The sequence below is a fragment of the Macrotis lagotis genome, chromosome 1 (genome assembly GCF_037893015.1).
Source record: "Macrotis lagotis isolate mMagLag1 chromosome 1, bilby.v1.9.chrom.fasta, whole genome shotgun sequence".
NCBI lineage: Eukaryota > Metazoa > Chordata > Mammalia > Peramelemorphia > Peramelidae > Macrotis > Macrotis lagotis.
This window is the reverse complement of record NC_133658.1, coordinates 692,888,610-692,916,526: the sequence shown is the minus strand read 5'-3', so window position 1 is coordinate 692,916,526 and position 27,917 is coordinate 692,888,610. Positions and strand designations below refer to the sequence as shown.

The window sequence follows — 27,917 nt, the reverse complement described above, 5'->3', positions numbered from 1 at the left end:
AGGAAAGGAGAAATATTTATTAAGCATTTTTTTGTCCCAGACAACATGCTAAGTGATTTGTTTAAATATTTCATTTATTCTGATAATTCTGAGAGGTAAGTACTAATATTAACCTCATTTTATATTTGAGGAAAATGAGACTTACCCAGAATCATATAACTATGATTATCACTGTTCTCAAATAACATACAAATATCTAGGGTTAGATATAAATTCACGTCTTCCTGATTCCAGGCCTAGTACTCTATCAACTGGGTCACTTTTGAAACTATCAAAGTACCTAGATTTCACAGGCCTAGAATAATATAACTAAAAATGGAAGCAAGAAAATTTAAGGATTTGGATGGAAAAGAAGGAGGAAAACCAAATTACCAGGATAAAAGCTGAAAAAAGGTAAATTCACAGCAAAAGAAGAAGAAATAAAGAAAAATATTCAAAACCATTTTGACTATGTATCCACAAAACTAACAATCCAAGTTAAATAAATGAATATTTACAAAAAAAATTAATGTTCAGATTAACAGAACAAGAAGTAATATACTTAGATAACTGAATCTCAGTAAAAGAAATGGAAAAATTGAAAAAAATCTCTGAGGTCATAGGGGAAGATCAAATGAATTTACAGATGAATTCTATCAAAAATTTAAAGAACAAATAACTCCAATGTTATATAGGCTATTAAAAAAAGGGGAAAGAATTCTACCAAAATCTTTCTATCATACAAACAGGTTCCTAATCCCTAAAATAGGGAGAATTAAAACAAAGTAAGCAAACTATAGACAAATATCTCTAAAAGGAATATTGATGCAGAAATTTTAAATAGAATATTAGCAAGGACACTATCACAATATATCACAAAAATGTACACTATGATCTACCTGGATTTATACCAGGCTGATTCAATTTTAAGAAAACTATCAACATACTAGAATATATTAATAGCAAAGAATAAAAATCACATTGTTATATCAGAAGTAGCAGAAAAAGTTTCTGAAAAATAATACAAGTATTAAAAAGATTTGTTTGGCATACATTTATCAATTTATTTATCAATGGGACCTTTAAGTACTCTTCAAATGCACCAAACAAAAACATAGCTTTCATTTTTATTTCTACCCTCAAACCTTCAGACTGGTACATTTCTTCACATCTATCTTTGATTGTTTTTTCTCAAAAGATTTAATTTATTTCTTAGTCACTGCTACCTAGGACTTTGGATATATCCTTTAACACATCTTGTCATTTAATAACACATACTGAAACCACAAAAAATCCAAAACCTCAATAAGTAGAGATTTTCAATATTGCCTCTGATGTTAAGAGAGTTCATATTTTCTGGGAATCATGACCACTATTCTTCTATGATTATCTGCGTAAGCCAGATGTATGTATATGTATATGTATGCCACAATCTTTATTTTGAAATATCACCTTAATTTAGAGCTATTTTGTTCCTTTAATGCCATTGTCAAACATAGTTGAAGCAGCAACTCTGATTTAGCAAATGATCAGAAAGAGGAAAAATCACTCCAGTTCTCTTGGCCAATGTTCTCCTCATTCATTGAAATGAAATATGTTTCCATTTAAGATTAAAGGTTCTTTCCTTTTAATTCCACAGCTCATACTGCAGAAAAAGACTCCAAAACCATTTACAGTTTATTAATTCATCCCATTATAAAATCTATTTATAATAGGACTTTAAGGTCACTTTTTCCCTACTAAAAGATAACTGTAGGCATTTTAAATCAAATGAATTAGAAACCAAATCATTATAGTTGTAATCTCTCTACTTAGAGATGGATCATAACAACATTATTCTAAGAATTTGGGTCAAGTTAATAGAAACTGTATTTTCTCTTTAGAACTCAGGAGCTTTTCCTGCTTCTAACTGTCTGGTCCATATGTTAAAAGCATATAAAAGTTAATCGTTTTTGTTTTGCTGCCAGTGTGTTGTGTGCAAAGGAAGGCTTTAAACCACAGCTGTGCAAAAATGTAACAATTGTGAACTTTGCAGGGTTGCAGATGTGGGACATCAGTAAACTAAATTAAATGGAGCTTAACTGAACGTGAGTATTGGGAGAGAATGAAAACTGATTATGCTTTATTAAAGTTCATGTTTCATGAGTCTAGTTCAGAGAGTGCTCATGAAGTCACCTATAGTTCCAAGGGTACACACAGGTGAGTTGTGGGTTTTCCAATTATTTAGTTATTTTCTGGTTTTGCTAATGGGGAAATAACTAAACAATCTTTGGGATTGAGGGTGACCAAATAGCCAGAAAAAAAAGTAGAGTTAATCAGGTTGAAAAAAATAATAGGATTTAGAACCAGAAAGGTCCTTAAAGCATCCCATCCAATTTCTTCAATGTCTCTTTTGGAGAATCCAAAACTAAAAAAATGTGAGAACGCCTTTTTACTTGAATGAAGTTTACTTGAATAGAGATTGCAGATTGATACATATATATTGAGCAGATGCTGCAACTAGACAATGAATGAGTTGAGTTCAGTATTGAACAGGAAGCAAGTAATTGAATTAATGTCTTTGGGAAATTACAACGATCTTTTCTTGACTCCAAACATTTTCCTCAATATAAAGGCTCTTGTTTTAATCTGAATATTTTCCCAGTATTATTGAATAGGAACACTACAGTCTTTGAAGAATTGAAATGGAAGATCACAGAAAGGGCAATGCAGGGCACCTTATCAGTGTGAGCTCATGACAAAGAGTTATGGAGTATCTATAAAGGTATTAATAAATAGGTGGTAATGCAACAATGGCTAAAATTATGAAGGAGTGATGTGAAGAATGCAATCAAACCAATTTATCTGCAAAAATAGAGATGGGTTGATCATGAAACAAGAGTTAGAGGATCACTGATGAACAACTCATATTCTGCAAAGGTATATTCACAAAGTCAAGATATAGTAGTCTGAGTCAGGAAGACTGAATTCAAATCAAACTCCAGGCCTTGTGTGGCTCAGATTGTATGATTCTGGGTAAATCGATTAAGAACTCTCAGCCTCAGTTTTGTCATCTGTTTGGTGAAGAACAATAATATTATCTACCTTATGAGGTTATTGTGAAACTCGAATGAGATATTTGCAAAGTAGGTAGTAAAGCTTAAAGTGCTACCTATTATTATTTCTAGTAGAGTAACTGGTTATAACTAAATGTAATAATAATATGTGGTTTATAGCTACAGCTTTCCCCCTGTTAAAACATTTCTACTTAAAGTTTTGAGTTCCGCATTCTACCTCTTTACCTCTGCCCTTCTCCTTCCTTGAGAGCAATCAAATAAAGGCTATAGATGTCTAATTATGTAAAACATTTCCTTATTAATCATTTTATACAAGAAAACTCAAATAAAGGAGAAAAAGAAAGAGAAAAAAATAGCATGCTTCAGTCTGTATTCAATAATTATCAATACTTAATCTGGAGGCATATAGTATGCTTCATCAGTCTTCTATAATTGTCTTGAATGACTGTATTGCTGAGAAGAGCTAAGTCATTCAAAATTCTTTATCAGGAAACACAGTTGTTAGTGTGTACAATGTTCATTATGCATCTGTTCATGTAAATCTTTCCAGGTTTTTTAAAAAATCATCTTGCTTGTCATTTATAGCACAATAATATTACATTACAATCATATCCCACCATTTATTTAGCCATTCTTCAATTGATGGGCAAACCTTTGCTTTCTAATTCTTAGCCACCACAAAAAGAGTTGCTATAACTATTTTTGTACAAATAGTTCCTTTTCTCTTTTTTTAGATGACTTTGGGATATAGACCTAGCAGTAGTATTATTCAGGATATTTTTTAAATGATTTTTAAAAGTTATCCTAAAAATCATATACTTCCAGAGAAGTAAAAGGTCACCCTCGATGCCTTCAATATGATGTCTTTTTTCTTATCTATTCATTTAATATCACCATAAGAACTAACCAATCAATTAAAAAGCATTTATTTAGTGACCACTATGTGAAAAACTGTAGAATAGTGAATAGACAGTTGACATCAGAACAAGAAAATCCAAATTCCAAACCTACCTTTGATTTATACTAGCTGCCTGAAATTTGGCAAAATCACTTAACCTCTCAGTGTTCTAGAGACTATATAGGGCAGAGAAGATGCTGATAGAGTTCCCCTATACCAATAACAATCACAGGTCTAGTCTCTATTTGTAATGTATCATGTACCAGGCATTGTGGTAGCCTTAAGGATGCCAAAAAGACAAAAGCAAAGGCAAAACAAACAAAACAACCCCCAAACCAAAGGTAAACTACCCATTTTTTAGTATTTTATAGTTTAGAAGGCTGTTTTATAAACATATATATATATATATATATATATATATGCCCAATAAATAAAAGGTGATTAAGGGAAAGGCATTAGAAACTAGGTAGTAGGAATGGAATCAAGAAAGAATTTATTTTAAAAAATGATACTTAAGCAGAGCTTTAAATAAAATTGAGAATCTTTAAGAGAAGAGGGAGACATTTCAGGGACTGGGCAGCTGGTTTAAGACATAAAATTACTGAACTGGAAGATGGAGAGCAGAGAAAAGGTCAGTTTGGTTTTGCCACAGATTATGGAAAAGGGAGAAATGTACAATGAAACTGGAAAATAGATAAATTGGGGATGGGCTTTAAGAGCTAAACAAAGGAGTTTATATTTGATTCTAGAGGCTATAGGGAACCACTAAACTTTAATAAGCAGCAGACAAAATCTTCATAGACTGCTGTAAAGAAGGAGAAAATGAGGAATGATGTCAAGGGATTTTGAGATGAAGAGAAGGGGTAAAAAGGGAGCACACACTGAATGACCTACATTTGAAACAAAATCCTCAGTTGTAAGAAAGGGAGAGTAAGTGGTATTTATGTGTGTGTGTATGTGGAGAGAGATTTTTTTTAAAAAAAAGGTTTAGAACAGTTCCAATGGAGGGAAAAAATATTACCTTGATGCAGTGAGTACCCAATTTATGTTACAAATTTGCCATGGCCTCATCTACACAGCTCTAGGTGTGACTCCTTTCAGTTTTGTTAAGCATCATGTGAGTAGGACCAAAGGTGACAGCTGGTGGGAATAATGAAGAGCAAGAAAAAAAGGATTCAAGAGCTACAGGATAGATTTGGTGATTAAGCTCTGGAGAGAACAGTTGTTTCAAAACATAAACTTAGGTGACAGCACTAGCTGGGGTTTATGGAAACAACTGGGAAAAGCCATCTAAAAAACCTGGTAAATTATGGAGGATCTCATTATTACTTTTCATTTCTAAAATTTCATAACATAATAAGGATAACATAGAATTTGAGAAGAATCTCTGACCTCTTAACCAAAGTAGCTGAGAAGCCTCAACTTGGATAAAACACTAGCAAGTTTGAGCTGGTTACCCATGATGTTTCTATGTGAAAAAGACATGTTTGAATAGAGTGCTAGGCTCTGGTTGGCATTTAAATACTGGCCATCTTAACAAGTGTTAACATCAGGGTAATATTCACTGCTTATTAAAAACAGTCTTTCAAATATGTTCTTGTAGATCTGATATAGGGCAGTGAGACAGACCTTTTTTGCAAAAATCTTTGGCTAAACAATCTCATAATTTCTTTTATATTTTCCTATTTTAATTAGACACTATTTAAGTGTACATTAGATGCCATTTTACTAGTGAAAAGGTTTTTGTTTTTGTTTCCATAAATTACTTTTAAATACTTTTAGCTATCTTGAAACATTTTATTTTTCCCAATTGTTTGTAAGAAAAATTTTTAACATCCATTTTTTAAAATTTTGAATTCCAAATTCTCTCTTCAAATATAAAGTACTTCAAATATAAAGCAAGCAATTTGTTAAGACTAAACAGTTGTATTTATGTAGAACATACTTCCATATTAATCATGTGAAAGAAAACAGAATGACAAAAGAAAATAATTTAAGTAAAAAATATTTTGTTTTGTTCTATGTTCAGACTCCACCAGTTCTTTCTCCAGAAATGGGTAACATTTTTCAATATGTCTTTTAGAATTGTCTTGGATCTTTTTATTGCTGAGAGTAGTCAAATCATTCACAGTTGATTATTGTGCAATATTGCTTTTAATGGGTACAATATCCTCCTGGTTCTGCTTACTTCACCTTTTATCAGTTCAAGTAAGTCCAAGTTTTTCTAAAAGCATCTTGCTTACCAATATTTTATAGAATAGTAGTATTCTATTCATATACCACAATTTATTCAGTCATACCCCAAATGATAGACATTCCTTAAATTTCCAATTCACTGATACCACAGAAAGAACTGCTATAAAATTTTTGCACATATAGGTCCTTTCCTCCTTTTTTATGGATCTCTGTGTAACAAATTTAGTAGTGCTATTGCTACAACAAAGGATATAGTTCCAAATTACTCTTCAGAACAATTGGATCAGTTCATAACTATACCAAGACTATACTAGTGTCCCAGTATTTACACATCCTCTCCAATTTATGTCATTATTCTCTTGTCATAGGAGCCAATCTGATAGATGCAAGGTGGTACCTCAGAGCTATTTTAATTTGCATTTCTCTACTCAGGTGTGATTTAGATAATTTTTTTTTCATGTGACTATAGATAACTTTTATCTCTTCTGAAAACTATCTGTTCCTATCCTCGGACCATTAATCAATTGGGGAATGACTAATACTCTTATAGATTTGACTCAGTGATATATATATATATATATATATATATATATATATATATATATATATATATATATATATATATATATTTGAGAAAAGAGATCTTTAGCAGAGAAATTTGCTGTTAAATTTTCCCCTATCTTTCTGCTTTCCCTCTAATCTTGGTTGCATTGATTTTGATTTTGTTTGTGAGAAAACTTTTTATTTAATGGAATCAAAATTATCTATTTTATATTCCATAAGGCTATCTTTCTCTTATTTGGCCATAAATTCTTCCCTTCTTCATAGATCTGATAGGTAAACTTGTCCTTGCTTCCCTAATTTGCTTATAATATTATCCTTATGACAAAGGACTATCTTAAAGCTGAGATAAGCCTTGATAAGTTTGTTAAACAAAAGTAACAATAATTTTAATGGTTTTTTGATTCTTTCTATTCTATGGGAATCACAACTGGTATTTGAAAATCCAGTCCTGTAGACATTACTAAATTAGCACAAGTGATACAACACAAAAGAGGACCTCAAGCCTGACCACCTATTTTATAACCAAGATAACAAAAGGATTAAAATCTCATCCCTAAGATTTAAAAATTAGTTCAGTAATTTTTCCATTCTTTAGATACTAGATCTGGGATTTCAGTGACATAGGAAGGGAAGAAAACTCCCTCTACCAAGGCAGGTTGGCCTTTTCTATATGTAAAGTTTTAGAGAATTGTTTGGCTCAGATTAAGTGAATTGCTCAAGGTCTCCCAGCCTAAGATCTTCATGACTCTAAGGCTATTTCTAAGTATTACTTATACACAATCCTCTCACTAGTGCCTCCCTCTAGAACATATTCAATCTGGGTTTCACTGATAAATTTTAAGGCATCTGTGAACCTGAGTGGGGGAAAAAATGACATTTTTATTTTCACTAACTTCTAACTGAAATTTCACATTTCCTTCAATTATGCACAAAGGCAAGAAAATCTTTTTCTGAGAAAGGGTCCACAGGCTTCACTAGTCCAGCCAAGAGGTCCAGAACACCAAAAAAGGTTATAAATCCCTGCTCCAGAGAGAATGTGTAGCTCACTGCACATACAACAAAAATCATTCATATGATTGATATGTTTATGAAGCATACTGAGAATTTAAGTAATGCCTACCAATATCTATGAAGGACAAAAGGATTAGAAGCAATAATTATGTTTCCCAAATGGCTCCTTGCACAAAACTGATGGAACAGTATACTTCATATTGAGAATTTCATTGCATGACTGAACACATGTTAACACATCCCAACCTGTCTTGTCATACAGTATAAAAGCTGGGAAAAACAAGGCAACTATTGACTTTTCATTGCCTCACCTCCCCCTCAACCAATCCACACTTCATTACCACCGCATATTGCATAATGTAGATATAAATTCACATTCATCGATTGCTTAATAAATAGAAGTGATAGAGAAATTCCATTTGAATTACTGAATTCAGCATAAAAACAAAATAACAAATTTATTTCTATATGAAAAAATGCATATTGAACAGTATCATTAGTAGTTTTGAAGAAGTTTTCAGATGGCTATTGATAGTTTTTATTTCTTCCTTTGAAAATTGTTTACATCCTTTAACCATTTGTCTACCTGAGAATGGTTTTATTTGATGTATCAAGTCAACTACCAATAAAGCATAAGCTCATTGAAGACAAACTATATTCTCTAGTCTTCAGATCCTTAACAAGTAGATGGTATTTGGCACACTAATATCAACATGGATAAAGATCAAAGAAGGATTAGAAACAATAAATGAAGGTGTAGGTACTTAATAATAGTTAATAAATGCTTGTTGAAAGAATGAATTAGATTTTATATATATATCAAATATTTTATCAATAATTTAATTAAAATATTTTTAGTTCCCTACTTTCTTTTTCTATTCTTAACCTATTAATTTTTATGTTTTTCATTTTTATCAAATTATCCTTTTTATCCTTCTTAATTATTTTTATTTCTCTGCTAGTTAAGACTCTAGTCTTTTCAGTTTTAAAAGTCTTAAACTTCTATTTATTTAATATGTAACTTTATGTTTCAATCATTTTTCCATTTGGTATCTATTATAGAAAATGGTAAAGATGCTGATCTAAATTTATTTTCACAAGGTTTTATTTCAATTTTTGCAATCCTTGTTGAATGATGAGTTCCTTACCTGGGAGCTCATATTATTAAATACTAGGCTATTCTGCATAGTTGTTTCTAAGTCTTATTTTCTTGTTTCTCTATTTTATTCTGAGCAAGTATATTTATTTCATTATATATAATACTGGATCATTTTGATAGTTACAGGTTTATACTTTAGTTGGAAATCTCGTAGTTCCAATCCTTATTTTCTTCTTTTTTTCCTTTATATTATTTGTTATTTTTATCACAATGATTCCTTTGATCTCCACAACAACTTTTTGAGATAGGTATATATCTCTTTAAGATAGATGCTGGGTTATGTTATTATCTCTTACCAGATTGTGCTCTATAAGAGCAATATCCATGTCAAATCTAAACTTTATGTTTTCCCCTTTGCTCAGGGCCCAGCACCAAGTTCTCATACAGTAGAGAGTTTAATTAATAAATCTCCTGTCAAATTGTTCTTTGAATGTCCTCGTTTTACTTTTCTAGCACAATGTCTTGCATGAAAAGTTCAGCACAGTTGAGTGCCCTATCCCGGATCATAAGGAGGATAAATGATAGATACAGAAATTAGTCAAGATTTTTGGACTCCAAGTCTAGTGTCCTATGTCACATTATCTTTCACTGAGAATTGTGTTTAAAGTAAGACCTTGATTAATTGAAAACATTAATAGAATGGAAGATAGTGTTCAACCCCAGGATGATAATGATTAGAATTTTGTCTCACCATCTTTCTAAAAAAATTTTTAGATATATCCTAGGATCAGCACAGATTCCATTTAATCTTTTATACTTTCAGCAATTGTGTCTACTACAGTGAAATTGTTGTCTTTTAATCAGAAATTCAAATCAATCAGAACTCATTCTTTTAAGCATTTCATTTAATCAAATCAACCAGTATTTACTGAACAAGGCATTGTGCTTGGCTAAACAAAGACTATGGCAGAGTCTCTGACATCAGATTTAACATTTAGGATCGTGGATCAAAGGAGCATAGATTTAAAACTGGAAGGGATCTCTCTCATCATCTAGTTCTCTTCACTCTCACTTCACAGATGAAAAATTGAGACTTAGAAAGGGTAGTATCAGTACAATGATCTAGTACGATTCTAAAAGACCCATAATGAGAAATTCTAACCACCATGAGAGAGAAAACTATGAACTCTGAGTGCAAATTGAAGCATATTTTTTTCACTTTAAAATTTTTCTTTTTTTTGCAACATGACTAATGTGGAAATATGGTTTGCATGACTTCACATGTATAATAGATATATTGCTTGCCTTCTCAAAAGGCAGGGGAAGGACTCAAGGGAGGAAAAGAATTGGGGCTCAAATTTTTTTTTAACTGAATGCTAAAATAAATAAATAATACATTAATTTTTTAATTAAAAAAAGAAAGAAAATTGAGACCCAGAGAGATTGTGTGACTTGTTCAGGCTCACACAAATATTAAGTGGCAAAGCTGGAATTCTAATCTAATGTTTCAGACTACATCTCAAGTGTTCTTTGTCCACCCAAATTTAGTCGGACTGATGAATGTATTTGAAAAGTTAAAAGCTAAATCACTAAGCAGGGCTAAATAATTCTAGACAATAACAGAGTTCTGACAAAGCAGTACATGCTTAGCTGAATAATACATCTTTAAACATAAAATTCTGCAACAGTCTTGGGTTCTGTATTACCAATGGAAATCTTTGGCCTTTTACAAAGAGTCCCTGGTACAGACTGTCCTATGACCTCCAGCTCATTCATCTTATTGGACATCTATAATAATATTCTGCTGACTGTGGGATGTGTTTAGGAGGCTTCTGAATGTCTTATGTCTATATTGTGAATATATATATTCATAAACACTCAGCAACTCCCAGATAACTGGCTTTGGAAGTTTGCATTTTAGAAAGTTATATCCCACATGCCCCTTCAAGTAGGTAAATGTAGATAACTTCAAATTGACCTTTTCAAGGAGGGATTGTTTCATTCTTTATGTTTACATGCTCAGTACTTAGCAGAGTGCCCATCACATAATAAATGCTTATTGATTGGTTGACTTTAGATCATCTTTCACAATCATTTCTTGAATTCCTTTTATGTATGGATGAGCTGTGAGCATAAGCCCCATACCCTGCCTTCAAGAGAAACACAATATTTTTAAAGAAAGAAGACATATACAAACCAGATAAATAGCAGTATGGGATGCCATGGCTATCCGACCTAAACTAGTCACTTAAACTCTTTTATCCTCAGTTTCCTTATCCATAAAATAGGGAAAATAAAACTTGGGTTGCCCACTTCATGGGAACTTTTCTTTGTAAAAATTTAACATACTACATAAATGTCAGATACTATCCTGTGAGAGCATTCCTATAAACTATATTGTGTAGCAATATTTAGAATTAGCATGAAAAGATGCTAATTCTAATTTTCCATAGTCGGATAAGCAATCTATGTATTTCCTGTATTGGGCATTTATCCCAGTTGGGATAAAAACAAATCTAAATTGATTTTGACTTGTCTAAAAATCTATAGAAAAAGACCTTGCTTGATTTGGAAATTAATTAAAATCATATACTTATTCTGGAAATTGTACCATAGCTATTCAAATTAGTGCAGCTGCATGGATCCAGGAACTGAAAGATTTATAAAATCCAAACTTATTTTTGAATGCATAAGAAATCATAAGAACCCACAAATATTCTTGAAAATTAAACCTTCAACCTATAATTTTGATTAGTCCTTTAAATCCATTAAGTTCACTTTCTTTTGTGGCATTATCCCTATGATTCTGGTGTGGCATATCCTCATTGAAACGTTCTTGGCTAGTGGGGATTTTGTGAACTGGTAAAATGTGTGTGGTCCCAAGTTCTCTGAGTTACTCAGCTATCCTGCTGTGGGATTGAAAAAAGGGTCTCAGCCACTGAGCATCAATGCCAAATCATTCAAATTGTCCTCTATCAGTGCAAAGTTCTTATAAACATCCTTGATAAGTCCTACTGTAGCCTAAGTTACACCCCAAAGTGGAAAAGGAAAAAAAAAAAGGTTTGTAAGAATCCCTCATGGTTTGTTTAGTAGTTTGCTTAAAACTTTGTTCAATATCTTGTTGACCCCTAGAGGGCAGCTGAAATGTCCTGAATGTTACAAGAAATGGGAATGAAGAATATGATTGAGCCACAGAATATTAGAGCTGGAAGGTTTCCTAGAGGTCATAGAATTCTAAATCTGGAGTTCCTGAACAGTTTTTCATTATATAACTTTAAAATTTTTATTTCTTATTTTTTTATTTATGGAATAAAATAAGCATTTCCATAAGATAGTATTTGTTTTTTAAATGATTGCACATGAAACATATCTCATATGTACAACTTGCTATTTCTTTAAAATTAAAGTTGTCATATAATTTCTTTTTTGTCCTTTTTCCCCTCCCCAGTCCCCTGCCCTAGAGATGGCTACCATTAGACACAAATATAAATATAAATATATATATATATATATATGCTTCTGTTTATCAGTTCTTTCTTTAGTTGCAGATAGTGTCTTCCTTCATATGTCCTTTGTAGTTAAACTGATTTTTAAAATAAGAAGTTGATAACCATATTTCAGTACAATTGTTTCCTTTGTAATCCTATGTATTTTATACTTTTAAAAACATTTTTCTAAAAAGAGGATCAAAGGTTTCACTAGTCTGCCAAAACACACACAAAAAGGATAAGAATCCCTGATTTCATCCAATCCCCTTATTGTATAAATGAGACACAGAAAGCTCAGAGTGACAAAACTGGAACCTAGGTCTTAAACAGGATTGTTTTCCCAGTCTCCTTGTAAAGATCATCTTCACTTCATTTGCCCACATCCACTTATACAAATGCAGATGATATTTCAATTAGATTATTTCTGGATTGAGTTGCATATCATATGGGGAAGGGAGGATTCTAGAGGATTGGGCACAAATCTGGAAATCCTTTCCTAGGCTGGAATCAGGAGCTCTTTGGAAAGACAATCCGGTTATCCCTTCTACATCACGATTTTCCCCATTATGGGGACATAAGAAATTAAATGGCTTTGCCAAGGGCTAGAAAGTAAGTTACCATCAAGGGATTGCCCTTTAAGGTGTTGTTGCTCCTAAACAATGAACCCCTCTCCCAACCCAGAACTCCATTAATTCCACATTGAAGTTCCCTGAAGATACACACCACCTAACACAACTCTCATTCAGCCTCTTAACCAGGGAGTAATACTGACATGATACTCAACAGTTATTTTTTTAATGTCTTTTGCTGTACATATTGTGTGTTCAGTATTACTCTTAAATTTATTTCATTTTTTAATTCTCATATTTATTTCATATGTTTTAAGTTCTTTTTCATACAGTATTTTTGCTTAACATTGACCTACATATAACCTTTGACAAAATACTTAACCTGAATTTTACAAGGTACTGTTAACACCCCTAAAAGGAAAAAAAAATTGGACTTCTTCACTGGTATGAAGGAAGAGTTTAAAGTTTTATGAGAATTTTCCAGATTGAGGGCGAACCATGCCCTTATCCCCGACTCCCCCATGTGGAAGTGATAACTGTATTGTTAATGGGGATTGTTAGTGAGAGCCTAGTCCTGGGAGTATTCACCAGGGCACCACCTGGATTTTTGGCAAGATTGCATCTGAAAGTTTATAAGGACACTGAAAGGAGGGACCCTGCTCTCCTTTCTGGGTATTCACACGTACTAGGGATTGTTTACTGTCTGCTTTTTCTGTGCTAAGGAAATAACTTTTTTGGTTGATTCCTGAGTTAACTTGGGAGTGTGTTCAAAAGCCCAAATTTAAAGAAAAGCAGTCTTTCTTGCTTTCCTGTTGCCATGAGATTTAAGAACTGCCTGAGTTCTGGAGAGTCAATGAGAAAGGACTTTCTCCTTGAACCAGTTCTACCTGGGGTATCATGGCTTCCCAGAAAGTCAACTATTCCTCGTTTTTCCATTGAGTATTTTTGTGTAAGCATCTAGGTACTGCAATGAATAGACCTCTGTACCTAGAGTTAGAAAAACTTGAATTCAGAATCTGATCACAGGCACTACAAAGTCAATTTGCAACTTTTACTTGCCTCATTTTCCTCAACTTTAAAAGGGACCTACTATTAGCACCTACCTCTCAAGAGTATTATGAGAATCAAATGGGGTCATATTTCTAAATAATATAGTACATATTGAAGCTTAATAAATGTTTCTTTCCTTCCTTCCTTATATGAACTCCTAATTGTGTTTCAAGAACCAACCAAAAAGGCAATTTCCTTACCACACAGTAAGCGGACAGAATGGTTGCCAATTATCTGTGTATGCTCTGGAGTGGGGTATTGGCATTTTCCATTCCACATCAATAGTCATCAAATTCTAAAAGCAGATTCTTCAAATATCCATGTGAGTCTTCTGGGCATGATCCCTGGCCTGAGCTCTCATTGGGCCATTCCTCATTCCTTAGAATTGTCTATCTAGGTGTTTCTCTAGACTAAGAACTTCCTTGAATTGTGGATATGAAGAGATTAAATAACTTTGCATTCTACTCATTCCCTCCTTCTTGAACAATCTGGGTTGTAGAGATAGCTATGAGTATTTTAGATTTTTTTAAACAGTGAAATCCTGGTCCAAATATATAGTGGAAGATCTGTCAAATTTTCATTTCCCTACAGAGTAGGGTTGCCTTTCTGAATAAGTAGTGTCATTTTTCCTGTGTTGTTACATCATTCTCATTTTCCTTGTATGTATCTAGAGACACATACAAGATGCCCTTTGAAGAGGTATTTGTGCAATAGTCATTCCATTAAATAAAAAATAAATCAGCGTGTATGAACTTTGCATTTATTTATTTGATGGAACAAGATTTTCCTTAATTATTTTCAGGGGTTCAAGGGAAAGGATTCAGAGTTAGTTAGACTTGAATTCAAGTCATATTTCAAACACTTAACTATATGACTTTGGCAAATTTGACCTCTCTGTGACTCAGTTTCTTCACTTTTTAAAATACAGAGAAAAGACATAATGTCCTCAGGTTCCTTCAATCGTTAATTCTAACTAGCACAAAATAAGATATGACTAATAGTATCTAATGCAAAAAAATAGAAAGAATGTTCTATGGAGATTCAGGAAATAAGCATTTTTAACTTATAGGATTAAAAGGGATTGAAAGAAAGAAATAAACATGGAGTTCTCTCCTCAAGTATGAATGGACAGGAGTGATGGTAAAATTGTTACTAAGGGGTTTTTTTGTGGGTGGAAGAGATTGAACTTGTGCTTAACCTCAAAGGACAGAATTAAAAGCAATGGATGGAAAATGTAAGGAGAGAAATTTAAGCATAACATTAGGGTGAAAATAATATTAATTGATAATTATATAAATGATTAATAATTAATTATTAGAATTAATCATTAGATAACTGATAATTAGAGCTATCCCAAAGTAGGAGATGCCTTGGGAATTAACAGATTCCATTTTACTAGAGTATTTCAAATTATGTGATGACCAATATAGACTCAGGGGCTATCAAACCCAATCTTCACATTTTCAAAATTAGAAAATTGGGATCATAGATTTAGAGCTAGAAAATATTTTAGGAAATTCTTTGGTGCAGGCCTCTTATTTTGAGGATCCTGAAATTGAGAAAGGTTTAGGGAGGTCTTCAAAATTACACAGGTGGTAAGAACCAACACAGGGTTTGAGAATAGATTCTGATTTCCTTTTTTCATGATAACATGTTTTTCTTCATTTTCCTTCACTGATTCTTATGATCTTCTCCTTTGTTGGTACCATGTCACATGAACTATGTAGGCCTGAGTAACGAAAGAACCAATGTCTAGCATCCCTGAGTTCTTTACCTGCATAGGAAAGTCTCAGCCCCAGGAAGGTGGGGTAAGAATGACTTTATGGTGTTTATACCTTTCTGGTGAATGGTAAGGGGTGCTTCCCAGAAAGACAGTTTGCTTGACTTAATAATAACCCCCCAATTTTTTCCTACCTTTTTGGAGGGAGGAAGACCCCAACCCAGGGTATTATTCAAAGTTTAAGCAACTCTGGTTGTGCCAGTGAAAAGTGGGACCCATTAGAGGGTAAGGCAATCTTGACCATCTATGAATTTTGCTTCAAAATCCTTCCTGTATTCTTTGTTGTATCTAATTAATAGTTCTATGTCTTATTATTATTAATTTAGTACTTGCAAAGAAATAGAGAATATTTAGATGAAAACTACAAACAAACCAAGTTCAGATGTTCCCAAAGCAAACTCTAGTTGAGGACATAAAATATTGAATTATTACTGAGAAACCTTCAAAACTGAACTTAGTTCATGTGAATTCATGTGAATTTGGTAGTGGGCCACAAGTTATATTTATAAGGCATTGTTAAGTGACTTACCTAAAGCTAGGAAGTCAGTAAAATATGATGTAATGGAAAGAACTGTGAGTAAAGAGATTTGGGTTCTAAGAGAAAATCTGTTCCTAACTTGCTGTGTGAACTAAGTCATGTATCTGGTACTCAATGACTTCATCTGTAAAATGAGTAGTTTGAACATGATGATCTCTGAGGCCCTTTCCAACTCTCACATGTTATGACTTAAGGTATATTATGTGCCTTTCTTAAATAGCCATTTATTTATATAGAATGTCTTAAAGTTATCTAACTAGACTCCATGTTAGCTTGGGTTTGTGTAAATGTGTTCAAATTTAAAAAAGAAAAAAGGAAAAACCCTGAACCAAAACTGACATAGTGAATTGAAACATTAGGTTACCTTTTTTGAGGGGAAAAAAAAAGGAAGGTTTGATGCATTTCCCATGTAACTGGATTTCAGAGGAAAAAACAAAACTAAATGTATAGAGAAGAAAGTATCTTGGAGATTATTCCTGATTTCATCAAAATGGAAGGATCAGTAATTTGCATGGGGAATCTGCTTATCCTTCCAGCTGTTCCCATCTCAATCTTCAAATCAGAAGTCAAAGATTTATAGTTTGGAATTTTTTCCTCTAAAATATATTAAGACTAGAAAAAAATTGCCCATTTCATGTGTTTTCTATTCATAATTGAAGCAGAGAAATAAATTCTATAGATTATAGAATATACAGAGGTGGAAAGAACCTTGGAAATCTTTTGTTTAGCCTTAGCATTTTAGATATGAGGAAGCTGAAACTAGAAAGAAGAAACTGACCCAAATGTGCTTAGATAAGGAACTTTCTCTACACTGATCAATTTGTCCTAAGTTATGCCCTTCACCTTTTTGGTGAAATCCAGAACTTGACCAGAATGTGATGCAAAGCCAATGAGAGCCTACCTCTATATTATTAAATGGTAAAAACTGAAAGAAACTTCAGAGGCCATCTCATCTAGACTTAATATGCACAGTTCCTTGCACCGATCCTTATATGGGATAGTCTTGCCAGTTGAGAACAAAATTCAAATCTAAAAAACAAACAAACCAAAAAAAAAAAAAACCAACCTCCATCACATTATTAGAAAGAATTTTATTGTTTTTTGGCAGTGGTAGAGAACTGAAAAAAGGTGTGGTTCCCAAGTCTCTATCTTACAGGAGTTCAATCAAGGGTATAAATACAGGGGTCATTTCCAAAAAGAAAATCCATTTTCAAAAAGGACAGTTTACAGATATTCATTGTTTTACATACCAGCAGGTAACAATAGACATCCTATAAAACTTATTGGAAGTCAAAACACAGGTGTTAAAGAAAGAACCCAAGATCTAAAAGATAACTGTTAAAAGGCAAATACTTTACTCAGGTTGCAAAATGAGTAAACAAACTTTTATTGAGCAATAACTGTTTCAGCACTGGTGATACAAAGAAATACAAAAAAAGCCTTGCCCTCAAAAAGCTCCTATTCTGATGAAGTATGGGGAGGGGTAGAGAAAAGCATGTAAATAATACGATACTTGGATTTGAATAAGTACAAGGGACTGGAACTGAGTAGTTTAAGAAATAGAGGTCAGCACCTCACACCCTATACCAAGATAAGATCAAAATGAATATAGGATTTAGACATAAAAAACAATATTATAAGCAAACTAGAAGATCAAGGAGTAGTTTACCTGTCAGATCTATGGAAAGGGAAGCAGTTTATGACTAAGGAAGAGATGGAGAACATCATTAAAAATAAACTAGACAATTTTGATTACATTAAATTAAAAAGCTTTTGCACAGACCAAAACACTGTAACCAAGATCAAAGAAATGTAGTAAATTGGGAAACAATTTTTACAACTGGTATTTCCGACAAAGGACTCATTTTTAAAATATACAGAAAACTGAGTCAAATTTGCAAAAAACAAAAGCCATTCCCCAAATTGAGAAATGGTCAAAGGATATATGCAAAGGCAATTTACAGATGAGGAAATCAAAGTGATTCATAGTCATATGAAAAATTGCTCTAAAACACTACTTATTAGAGAAATGCAAATTAAAGCATCTCTGAGGTACCACCTCACACCTCTAAGAATGGCCAATAGGACCAGAAAGGACAATGATTAATGTTGGAAGGGATGTGGGAAATCTGAGACACTAATGCATTGTTGGTGGAGCTGTGAACTCATCCAACCTTTCTAGAGAGCAACTTGGAATTATGCCCAAAAGGCAACAAAAATGTGCATATCTTTTGATCTAGCAAACCACTACTGGGTCTATACCCTGAAGAGATGATGAAAAAGTGTAAAACATCACTTGTACAAAAATATTCATAGCAGCCCTGTTTGTGGTGGCAAAGAACTGGGAAATTAAGTGAATGTTCTTCAATTGAGGAATGGCTTAACAATCTGCGGGATATGTATGTCATGGAAAACTTGCTCTATTAGAAACCAGGAGGGATGGGAATTCAGGGAAGCCTGGAAGGATCTGAATGAACTGATGCTACGCTAGATGAGCAGAGCCAGAAGAACATTGTACACCTTAACAGCAACATGGAGTTGATGATTAAGCTTGATGGACTTGCTCATTCCATCAGTGCAGCAATCAGGGACAATTTTGGGGTATCTGTAATGGATAATACCATCTGAATTCAGAGAAAGAATTGTGGAGTTAGAACAAAGGCCAAAGACTATTACATTTAATTTAGGAAAAAACCCATTATCTTATTGTGTAATTATGCTATCTCTTATACTTTATTTTTTCTTCCTTAATTGATTTCTCTCTCATCACATTCAATTTAGATCAATGTATACCATGGAAACAAAGTAAAGACTAACAGATTGCCTTCCATGGGGAGTGGGGGGGGCAGCAAGATTAGGGGAAAAATTGTAAAACCCAAAATAAATAAAATCTTTCTTTAAAAAAAGAGGGGCGGCTAGGTGGTGCAGTAGATAGAGCACCGGCCCTGGAATCAGGAGGACATGAGTTAAATCCGGCCTCAGACACTTAATAATTACCTAGCTGTGTGGACTTGGGCAAACCACTTAACCCCATTGCCTTGCAAAAACGTTAAAAAAAAAACAAAAAAAGAAATATTGGACAGGAGGAAGAGCTTGAGTATATCCAGGGTGAAGAAATAGAGATAGGAGATGGAGTGTCATATTTGAGGAACTACATGTTGATCAATGTAGGTGAATCATAGATGAACATAAAGGTGAAATATAATGTAAAATGATTAGAAAGACAGAATGGGGTCAAGTTAGAAAAAGTGTCAAATGTCAAACAGAAGGGCTTGGTTTTTCCAATATATTTTATTATTTCATTAAATATTTCCATGTAAAACAAATTTAATGTTCATTTTTTGAGATTTTGAGTTCCAGATTCTTTCTCTCTCTCTCTCTCTCTCTCTCTCTCTCTCTCTCTCTCTCTCTCTCTCTCTCTCTCTCTCACCCCTCTCCTCAAGAAGGCCAGCAATATGATTATATATATGAAATAATACAAAACATTTCAACATTATCCCTTCCCTGTTGCAAAAGACAAAAAAAGAATAAAAAAAGAAAAAGAAAGAAAGTTTAAAATGAATGCTTCGATCTTCATTCAGATTTCATCAGTTCTTTCTCTGGGGGCAGACAACATTTTTTTTTTCATGGGTCCTTTGGAATTGTCTTGAATCATTGTCTGGAACAGAGCAACTAAGTCTTTCACATTCTAACAATATTTCTATTTCTGCATAAAATGTTCTCTAATCAGAGGAGTTTATATTTGATACTCAATTTGGATGGATTAATACATTTTTAAGTTAATTAAGGGTTAACAGAATAGTTTGGGATTAGTTTGTTAGGATAATGGAACCTCAGGGGCAGAGAAATTTTGATGTTGCTTAATGCCAACATAATAGGTCAGATTAGGAGTTTGTGGATTGAAAGGGTATAGGAGTGGGGAGGCAGCATTGAAGGCACTGAACATCTGGATTGAGGGTAAAGAATAGGGTGAGGGTTAGAGAAAAGAGGACATCCACTCCTTGCTTTTTTGGACCTAGAGAAATGTTGGGCCACAAGTGATACCCGTCTCAGGATGCTGAAAGGCAATTAGTGTTATAGGATTAATCCTAATAATATCTCATCTTTATGTTTTTCCTGAAAGGATACATGAGCTCCATCATTCTCTGACAAAACTCTCTGATGACTTTTATTTCTTTCTGGCCACCTTGATTTGTTTGGATGGACCTTGTTGTTACCTCATGAACATTCCTTGGGCTTTGTTGAAAATATATCAGTGTTCATGCATCTGCCATGTTATTTCTGCCCTGGCTAGACAGGGCATGGACAACAAGTTAAGTTTTTAATATCCAGGACCATCTTCAACTTGATCCACAAGGATAACAGAATGAAAAACTTAGTTTCATAAATTGATGCGACTGATAAAAGGAAGAAAAAATGTTTTGCTGTTGGAGAAAGAGAAGCATAATACAATTAAGGACTCAGTGAAAATAAAACAGAGAGAATTGGGAGCAAGCTGACTCATTGTTTACAGAACAGGGAAGAGAAACTTTATTACCTCCTGTGAAACATCCTGGTTTTTAGATGGAAGGCTGTTTGCAGGGCAGAAGATCTGTTTGTTAGTTTTAATGGCTTAGGAAGCAAGGAAGTTACTGTTCTTTTAAAAAGTAATGTTTTAAGACCATTGGATCACAAATCTTTAAAACTCTGATTATATTCAGCCTGAGAAAATGCAATGAAAATATTTGTTTCAGTTTTATTGAAGCAGGAATTCTACAGGTAGCACCAAGAGTGCCAAAGGAAACACAAATAAGAGCTGTTAGGGACCCTTACAAAGACTTATGAGTGCAAAGGAAGACCAGGTGTAGCCAAAGTGAGAAATAACAGTGACCAGTCAGTATCTACAGTTGGTAGATTGGTTCCCATTTGATGGGTAGACCTCTAGAATGGATTTGTGGAAGGACATAGACAAGAGTTTCTATGGATGACAAGGCAATGATGGATTGCAATCTGTAGTGGTTGAAGCAAGTATCCATATCCATGAAATGATAGATCCTCTGAGAGGAGGTAAGATTCATATCTGAGACTTCAGTAAAGCTTTTACCTTCCCCAAAGGAAAATAAAGGGAAAACTATCTGTTCTGAAAGAGCAGTTGAAATGTTTATAAATCCCCTCCTCTGCTAAATCAAGTTGGAAAAGAAAAGGGTTGGTCCTTTCCCACCCCACCCCTTACTCTTTTCCTTCCTAGAATAAAACTAGAGCTCCTTTCATTAAAATGAATTCCCCACATTCTTAGCCAGGCACGGGAGAGTGTGGGCTACTTTCAAGCCCTGGGTTACAATTGTAATCACCTCCTCTCAGCTATTAGCATTCATTCTCTAGTCTTAGGTAAACTTCCTTTGTGTTGGGAAAGAAATTGAAGACTGCTGGGCGGATTCTAACACCCTCTAGCCCTGTCATATTGGATAGATGGAAAAGCTTCGCTATATTTTGAAGCTATTTTAAATTGACTTAATAGACCAAATATAACTGTAGTATATTGCTTTTAAAATGTAATATATAGTTCTTCTTATGCAGCTTTAAAAAAACTTTCCACAAAAACCACATTGTAATAGCTATGATGTAATTAAGTGTGAAATCAGAGCATTCTAGGCAATACAAATATCGAAGCAACCACAATAAGTAGACACTTAAAGGACTGATGGGGTAAGAGGGAAAAAGATGAAATGAATGATAAATTTTGTTCTTTAAACTAATTAGAAGTGCATTTGAATAGCACTAGAAAATGGATTTTACACCTAAAGCACAAGATTTGGAGCTGAAAGACCTCAAAAATCATCTAATCCAGGGGTTCTTGACCTTTTTATTTGTCCTGGACCCTTTTGGCCTAGGGACCCCCTTAAGTCTGGGGAAGTCCATGGGTCCTTTCTCGGAATGTTTTTATATGCTAAAAATCAAATACAAAGCATTGCAAAGGACACCAAAGATTAGTGAAAATTATATATTTTTCTCCATCCAAATTCCTATAATCTTCAAACACTATCCACAAACCCTTTTGTGATTCATGAACTTCAGTGAAGAATCCTAGATTCTAGAGTCCCAGGGGGTTCTTAATCTGAAATATGTGAACTCAGTTTGCTTTTTTATATATACTTTGTTAACTATATTTCAAAATAATTGGTTTCCTTTGAATCCTAAAAAATGCCTTTAAAAGCATTTTTCTGAGAAGGGGTCCATGTTCTGCCAAACAGAACCATGATGCAAAAAAAAGGTTAAAAACTCTAATCTGATACTTTTTTTTCATCTAATCTAATTCCTGCCTCAGGAAACTGAGGCACAGAGAGGTTGATTTTCCCAGGATCACACAGGGAGCAATGAACAAAGTCAACAGAATCCAGTGCACTTTCCTTGCAACCCTGGAGTAGGCATTTCAAGTATTCTTATTCTTATTCTTAATTCTTATTAAAATCCAAGGCCACAAAGTTAAGTGGCAAAGGCAGGATTCAAATTCAGGTCTAAGCTATCTCTCCTACCCTTTAATTTTTTCGTAATAGTTTAATATTTAATATTTTTATCATTTTACTTATTTATTTATATATATTTTAAATTTTATATTATTTTTTATAACTAGAAGACTTCAAAGAGGGGGAAATTTCCCTCTCCCCTTTATATAGCCTAAATTTTTCTTTTTTTTCAGTCACAAATAACATCACTTTCCAACAGAAGCATCCTAAAATTCTAAAACCTGCAGGGGGCAGTAGAGACAGGCTGAGATCTAGGTTTGACTTTTGAAATAGACTTCATAGGATCTTGCCCCAGTCCTTTCTGTTAAAGGGGGATTGGTACAGAGATTGTGAGTGGTAGTTTCTTGAAAATAGATGGAAATCCTCTGAAGCAAGAAATCACCCCTTTTAAATGTGCCAGCTGAGATTGTCTCAGACTGTTTCTAACTTTTCTCATTAATTTGGGAGCATAAGAGATTGCCAGGGGTTCTTTGCAGTTAGAATGCAGCTTCTAGTTCCACTCGGGTCCCTTATAGGATATAAATTCTTTTAAATGCTTTTTGACTTCTGTTTTCTTTCCTGTGTATTCTTTAGTGGTTACTATTAAGGGAGACTCAGAAGGGTATTTTGGAGCAATGAACCATCTCTAAACGGAAATCACCAGATAGAGTGTTGATGCTAACAGGCTGCTTAACATTTAAAAGAAGTGAGAACACTTTATTTACATTTAAATTAAAATGGAAACTTATTTATGTGTTATGTTTCTGAAAGGTGTGGGGTGCTTCTGCTGGGGCCTATTGTTTATTCATTCTGTAAATCCTTTGAAATGTGTTAAAATGCTTCCCCCTCATTATAAAAAAAACCCACTGCCACCCCTGGATTAGGACTTTGATGTCACCAATCCTGCTTCAAAGGGTTCTTTCAGTGCTATTAATCACAGTTTAGCCTCTGAAGACACAGCCAGAGAAAACATTTGGACATCTTGTGCTAGACTTGCTAAAACTTTGAAATCTTCAGTGTCTCACACATGCAAAATTCACAGTCATGACTTTCAGTGACAACTTTATTTTAAAACTATTGTCTTGAGCAACCTTTATTTTCCAGAACAATTGCATGATGTGACATCCCTTAGCATAATGATCAGATTGAGTTTACAAACAAAAAGGTCAAAAAGATAGACTTCTGTTCACTTGATGCAGAGGGCAGTGATTTCCTAAGAGGCCAGTAAATCTTGTGAGGGGTCTCCTTACAATCTGGAGAGGTAAAAGCCACAAGGATTAGGTAGATCTGGGAGTTAAGAGTTCAAAGGGTATATAGTCATCATTTTTCTCATCTTTCATTAGCTTTAGGACCAAGGATACTCTTCTGAGCACAGCCCAGAACTGAAGGGATTTCAGGGTATTAGCTTCCTTCCTACTCTTTTTTTTTTTTTTTTTTTTTGGTGTTGGTGGTTGAGGAAATTGATACAAATTTGAAGAGATCACAGAAAAGTAATCACACTTGTGGAATGGCTGTCTTTTCTTGAAGACAATGGAATGTTTTGCCTTCTCTTTCCAATGTCCCTGACCTGTCATCATTCAGAGAATCACAGAGCAGTGACATTTTTCATGTTCATCCCTCATTGCTGCAACTATATCCTGGTCCCTCTCCCTTCTTGGGCATTTGTCTCTTATAATGGTTGAGCAATGCTGATGATCCTCTATCTATGACCTCATTTTTTTTTCCAGTAATGGAGTACAGTGGTCTTTCCCAAACAAGATATCCTTTGCTTTTTATTCAACTCATGTTCTTTGTCTTTCTCAATAGGTAACCTGGCCCAGTCAAGAGCAAGAGTGACAGCGGCATCCAGGTCTTTGCCTCCTCAACTCAGCGCTGGGAAAGTCAAGGTTAGTAACAATCAATTCCCCAGCCTTCCAACCCAAACAACTGAAGATAAAAGGAGCTTCAGATACATAAGGTTCATTGACTCCATCTCCAGGCTGTAGTACATGTTCTCAAAAGACTAGAGATTGCAATATAGAAATCCTGGCTGTAGGGGTGTGAAAGATGTTAAAAGAATGTCAAGGAAGCTATTGTGAAATGGGAGTTGTCTGTTACAGTGCCCTAGCAGTCCTGCTGTCTGGAAGGAAGGATCATTTCCAGATAAATAATAATGCTCCTTCAGAAGTATTTAGTGTCAGTTTTTGAGAAGATAAAAGTATTTCTCCTTAAGTTAGGAAACTGATGTTCCCAATCAAGAGAGACATCTCTAAAGACACTTTTCCTGCAATCGAAGCAAAGTTTTGTGGAAAATGTTTCTACCCAAGTTAAGAGTATCTTATTCTTAACATTATTTCAGTAACTACATAGTATCAGTATTTTGATAGCATGATGATTTGCAGTATATTTTAACTTAAGAAGGATGTAACTTGAAAGATCTTAATTAGGATTTAATGATTTTGATGATGGCAAGTTTCCTTCTCTCAGGCTCAAAAACCAATCTAACATAAATGTTCTCCCTCTACTATATGGTTTGAATTGTTTAGTCTTCATGATATCTAAAGAATCAGAGTGACCTAAAAGTTAATGGAGAAATGATGATAGACAGGATGTACCATGTTTCCAACAATGAGCTTTGGTAAATTCAGGGAAGGAGAAATTAATAAATGAAAGAGGAGATGAACCAGAAGCTCAGAAGTGAAAAGTGAAAATTCAGTAGTATTCCTTACCTTGACTAAACAAAAAAAGAAGGCAAAATAAGGAAATCCTTCTCCTTTCATCTGTCCCTTCCTCCCTACCCTGGGTGACCCAAAGTAAACATAAATACATCAGAAATCATTGATAAAAATGTTTTTTATATGCTATTTCATAGAGTAGTCAAAAGTAGAACAGAAGGATTTTTTTAAGAGTATAGACAATTTAGAGAAATGGTGTTATAGAGAGGGTTCAAGTCTTGCCTTTGATATGTACCTAAGGTAAGTTATATAACTTTTGTGTCTCTGGTTGCTAATTAGAGGTGGTAGATAGGAAATTCCATACTAGGAGGACCTCCACACTGATGACATCATATATTTGGATTCTCCCTATCTCTCCCAAAAGATAACCTGATAATAGTTAAAATTCTTGAGGAAAGGTCTTATGAAACAAGAAATGAAAGTTTTGGAATTTGAGACTATAAAATATTTAGGAAATTCCAATGAGAATGATAAAGAAGGTAAATCCAGAGAGAGAGAGAGAGAGAGAGAGAGAGAGAGAGAGAGAGAGAGTGTCAATTTAGTTTCCTCCTTTGACAAACTTATTTGTTTGTTTATTTAGGAGGCAATCAGGACTAAGTGACTTTACCATGGTCTCAAATCAAATAAGTATCTGAAGCCACATTTGAACTCAGATCCTCCTGACCCTACCTCTATTCACTGTGCCATCTAGTTGCCTCAGAGGCAAACATATTTAAGTAAAGAAAGTTTTTAGATAACACTTTGCTTTCAGGTCTTATGACTACAGAAACTGGCCCAAAATGCATCTATATTCACAAAAAAGGTCCACCAACCTTTCCATAGATTTTTAAATTAGGAGCAACCATAGAAATTATTTAATGCACCTTCCTCATGTTGCAGATGAGGAAACCAACACCCAGAAATGTTAAGTGATTTTCTAAAGGTCACCCAGGCAGTAACTGACCAAGTCAAGATTCACTGATATTTTGACTCCATATTCAATATTCTTCCAACTAACATTACCTTTCTCTTCTTTTCTAAAACTAGAGAAGTGGAATTCATATATTGGCCAAACAAGGAAGCTTATTTACTTGTCAGGGATCTGTATATGTAATGTAGCTTCTAAAGGTACAATCTGACCTGTTTTCAGGTTGCTAAGTCTATCCTGTAATATATCTGACATACTTTGTTTCCTGAGCAAGAATCATGTTTGTTCAGCTTCAACTGGAGTGGGCTTTTAATCTAAGTTGGAAGGGATATTAGAGGTCATTTAGTTTAAACCCCTAAATTTATGGATAAGGAAATTAAGGTCTACCAAGATTAAGTGATTTGGGGTCACACAGCAAGTTAATGGCATAACTAAGACAAGAATTCAAGTGTCCTGACTCCAAGTCTAAGTCTTTCCTTTATTCTCTGCTGCCTTTGGGTCAGATACTAGCTTAATTCAGTATTTCAGTTTTCTAAACTCTCTAGCACTGGATATTTGAAAATTATTTTAAAGTGGATTGGGATACCTAAGTAGGGAAAAGAGTGAACCTCACAGGAAGTCACTTTCTGAATATGTTACAAAAAGAATGATTTTTATGACATGGGTCAGACTAAACAGTCTTTGGGGTCCCTTCTAATTCTTAAAATTCAGACTTCATAGAAAATAATATTTCTATAAATTTGGGGGATGGGGAGAAATCACTGCTTTATTTCATGAATCCAGATTACAGATCTTGCTATTGATTAACTTAGAGACCTCTGTTCTACTTCACATCCTCTTTAACTTCCTCACACTAAAGCTTTCTTTTTTCTTTATTTCATTTTTTCCCAATTACATGTAAAAATATTTTAGCACTCATTTTAAAAAATTTTTAATTTCTGATTGCTTACTCCCCCTCTGGAACCTCTCCAACTCCTTGAGAAGGCAAGCAAAATGATAGTCATTATTCATATGAAATCATGTAGAACATGTTTCTATATTAGCTGTATTGCAAAAGAAAAAATTATAAAAAGTAAAAATGTATGCTTCAATCTGCATCAATTCTCTCCCTGGAGATAAAAATGTTTTTCATTGTGGGTCCTTTAGAATTGTCTTGGGTCAGTCTCTCTCTTGATCAGAAAAGCTAATTCTTTCATCCTTACAGTATGACTCTTTGTACAATGCTCTACTGGTTCTGCCCATTTCAATTTTCATTAGTTCATCTGAATCTTCCCAAGTTTTTTTGAAACCATCCTGTTCACCATTTCATATAGCACAGTAGAATTCCATCACAATTATATACTATGACTTATTCCCCAATTGATGAGTATCCCCCTCAATTTTCCAATTCTTTGACAACATAAAATAGAACTGCTATAAATATTTTTGTATAAATATTTCCTTTTCCCTTTTATTTGTTCTCTTTGGGATATAGACCTAGTAGTGGAATTACGTAGTCTTTTTGGTTTAATTCCAAATTGTTCTCCAGAATAGTGAGCTTATTTCTTCACAACTCCACCAACCTTGCATTCACAATAAAATTTTCC

The 27,917-nt window shown here is 33.9% G+C and overlaps 1 protein-coding gene across 1 annotated transcript in view; it reads left to right on the top strand.

Annotated features, from left to right (window-relative positions):
* Positions 1–27,917, top strand: part of MYO3B (myosin IIIB) — a 567,258-nt gene that overhangs the window by 312,387 nt on the left and 226,954 nt on the right. Inside the window, exon 23 of the mRNA XM_074212806.1 lies at positions 24,517–24,596. Coding sequence (XP_074068907.1) covers positions 24,517–24,596 — 80 coding nt within the window. The remainder of the gene's footprint in view (positions 1–24,516; positions 24,597–27,917) is intronic.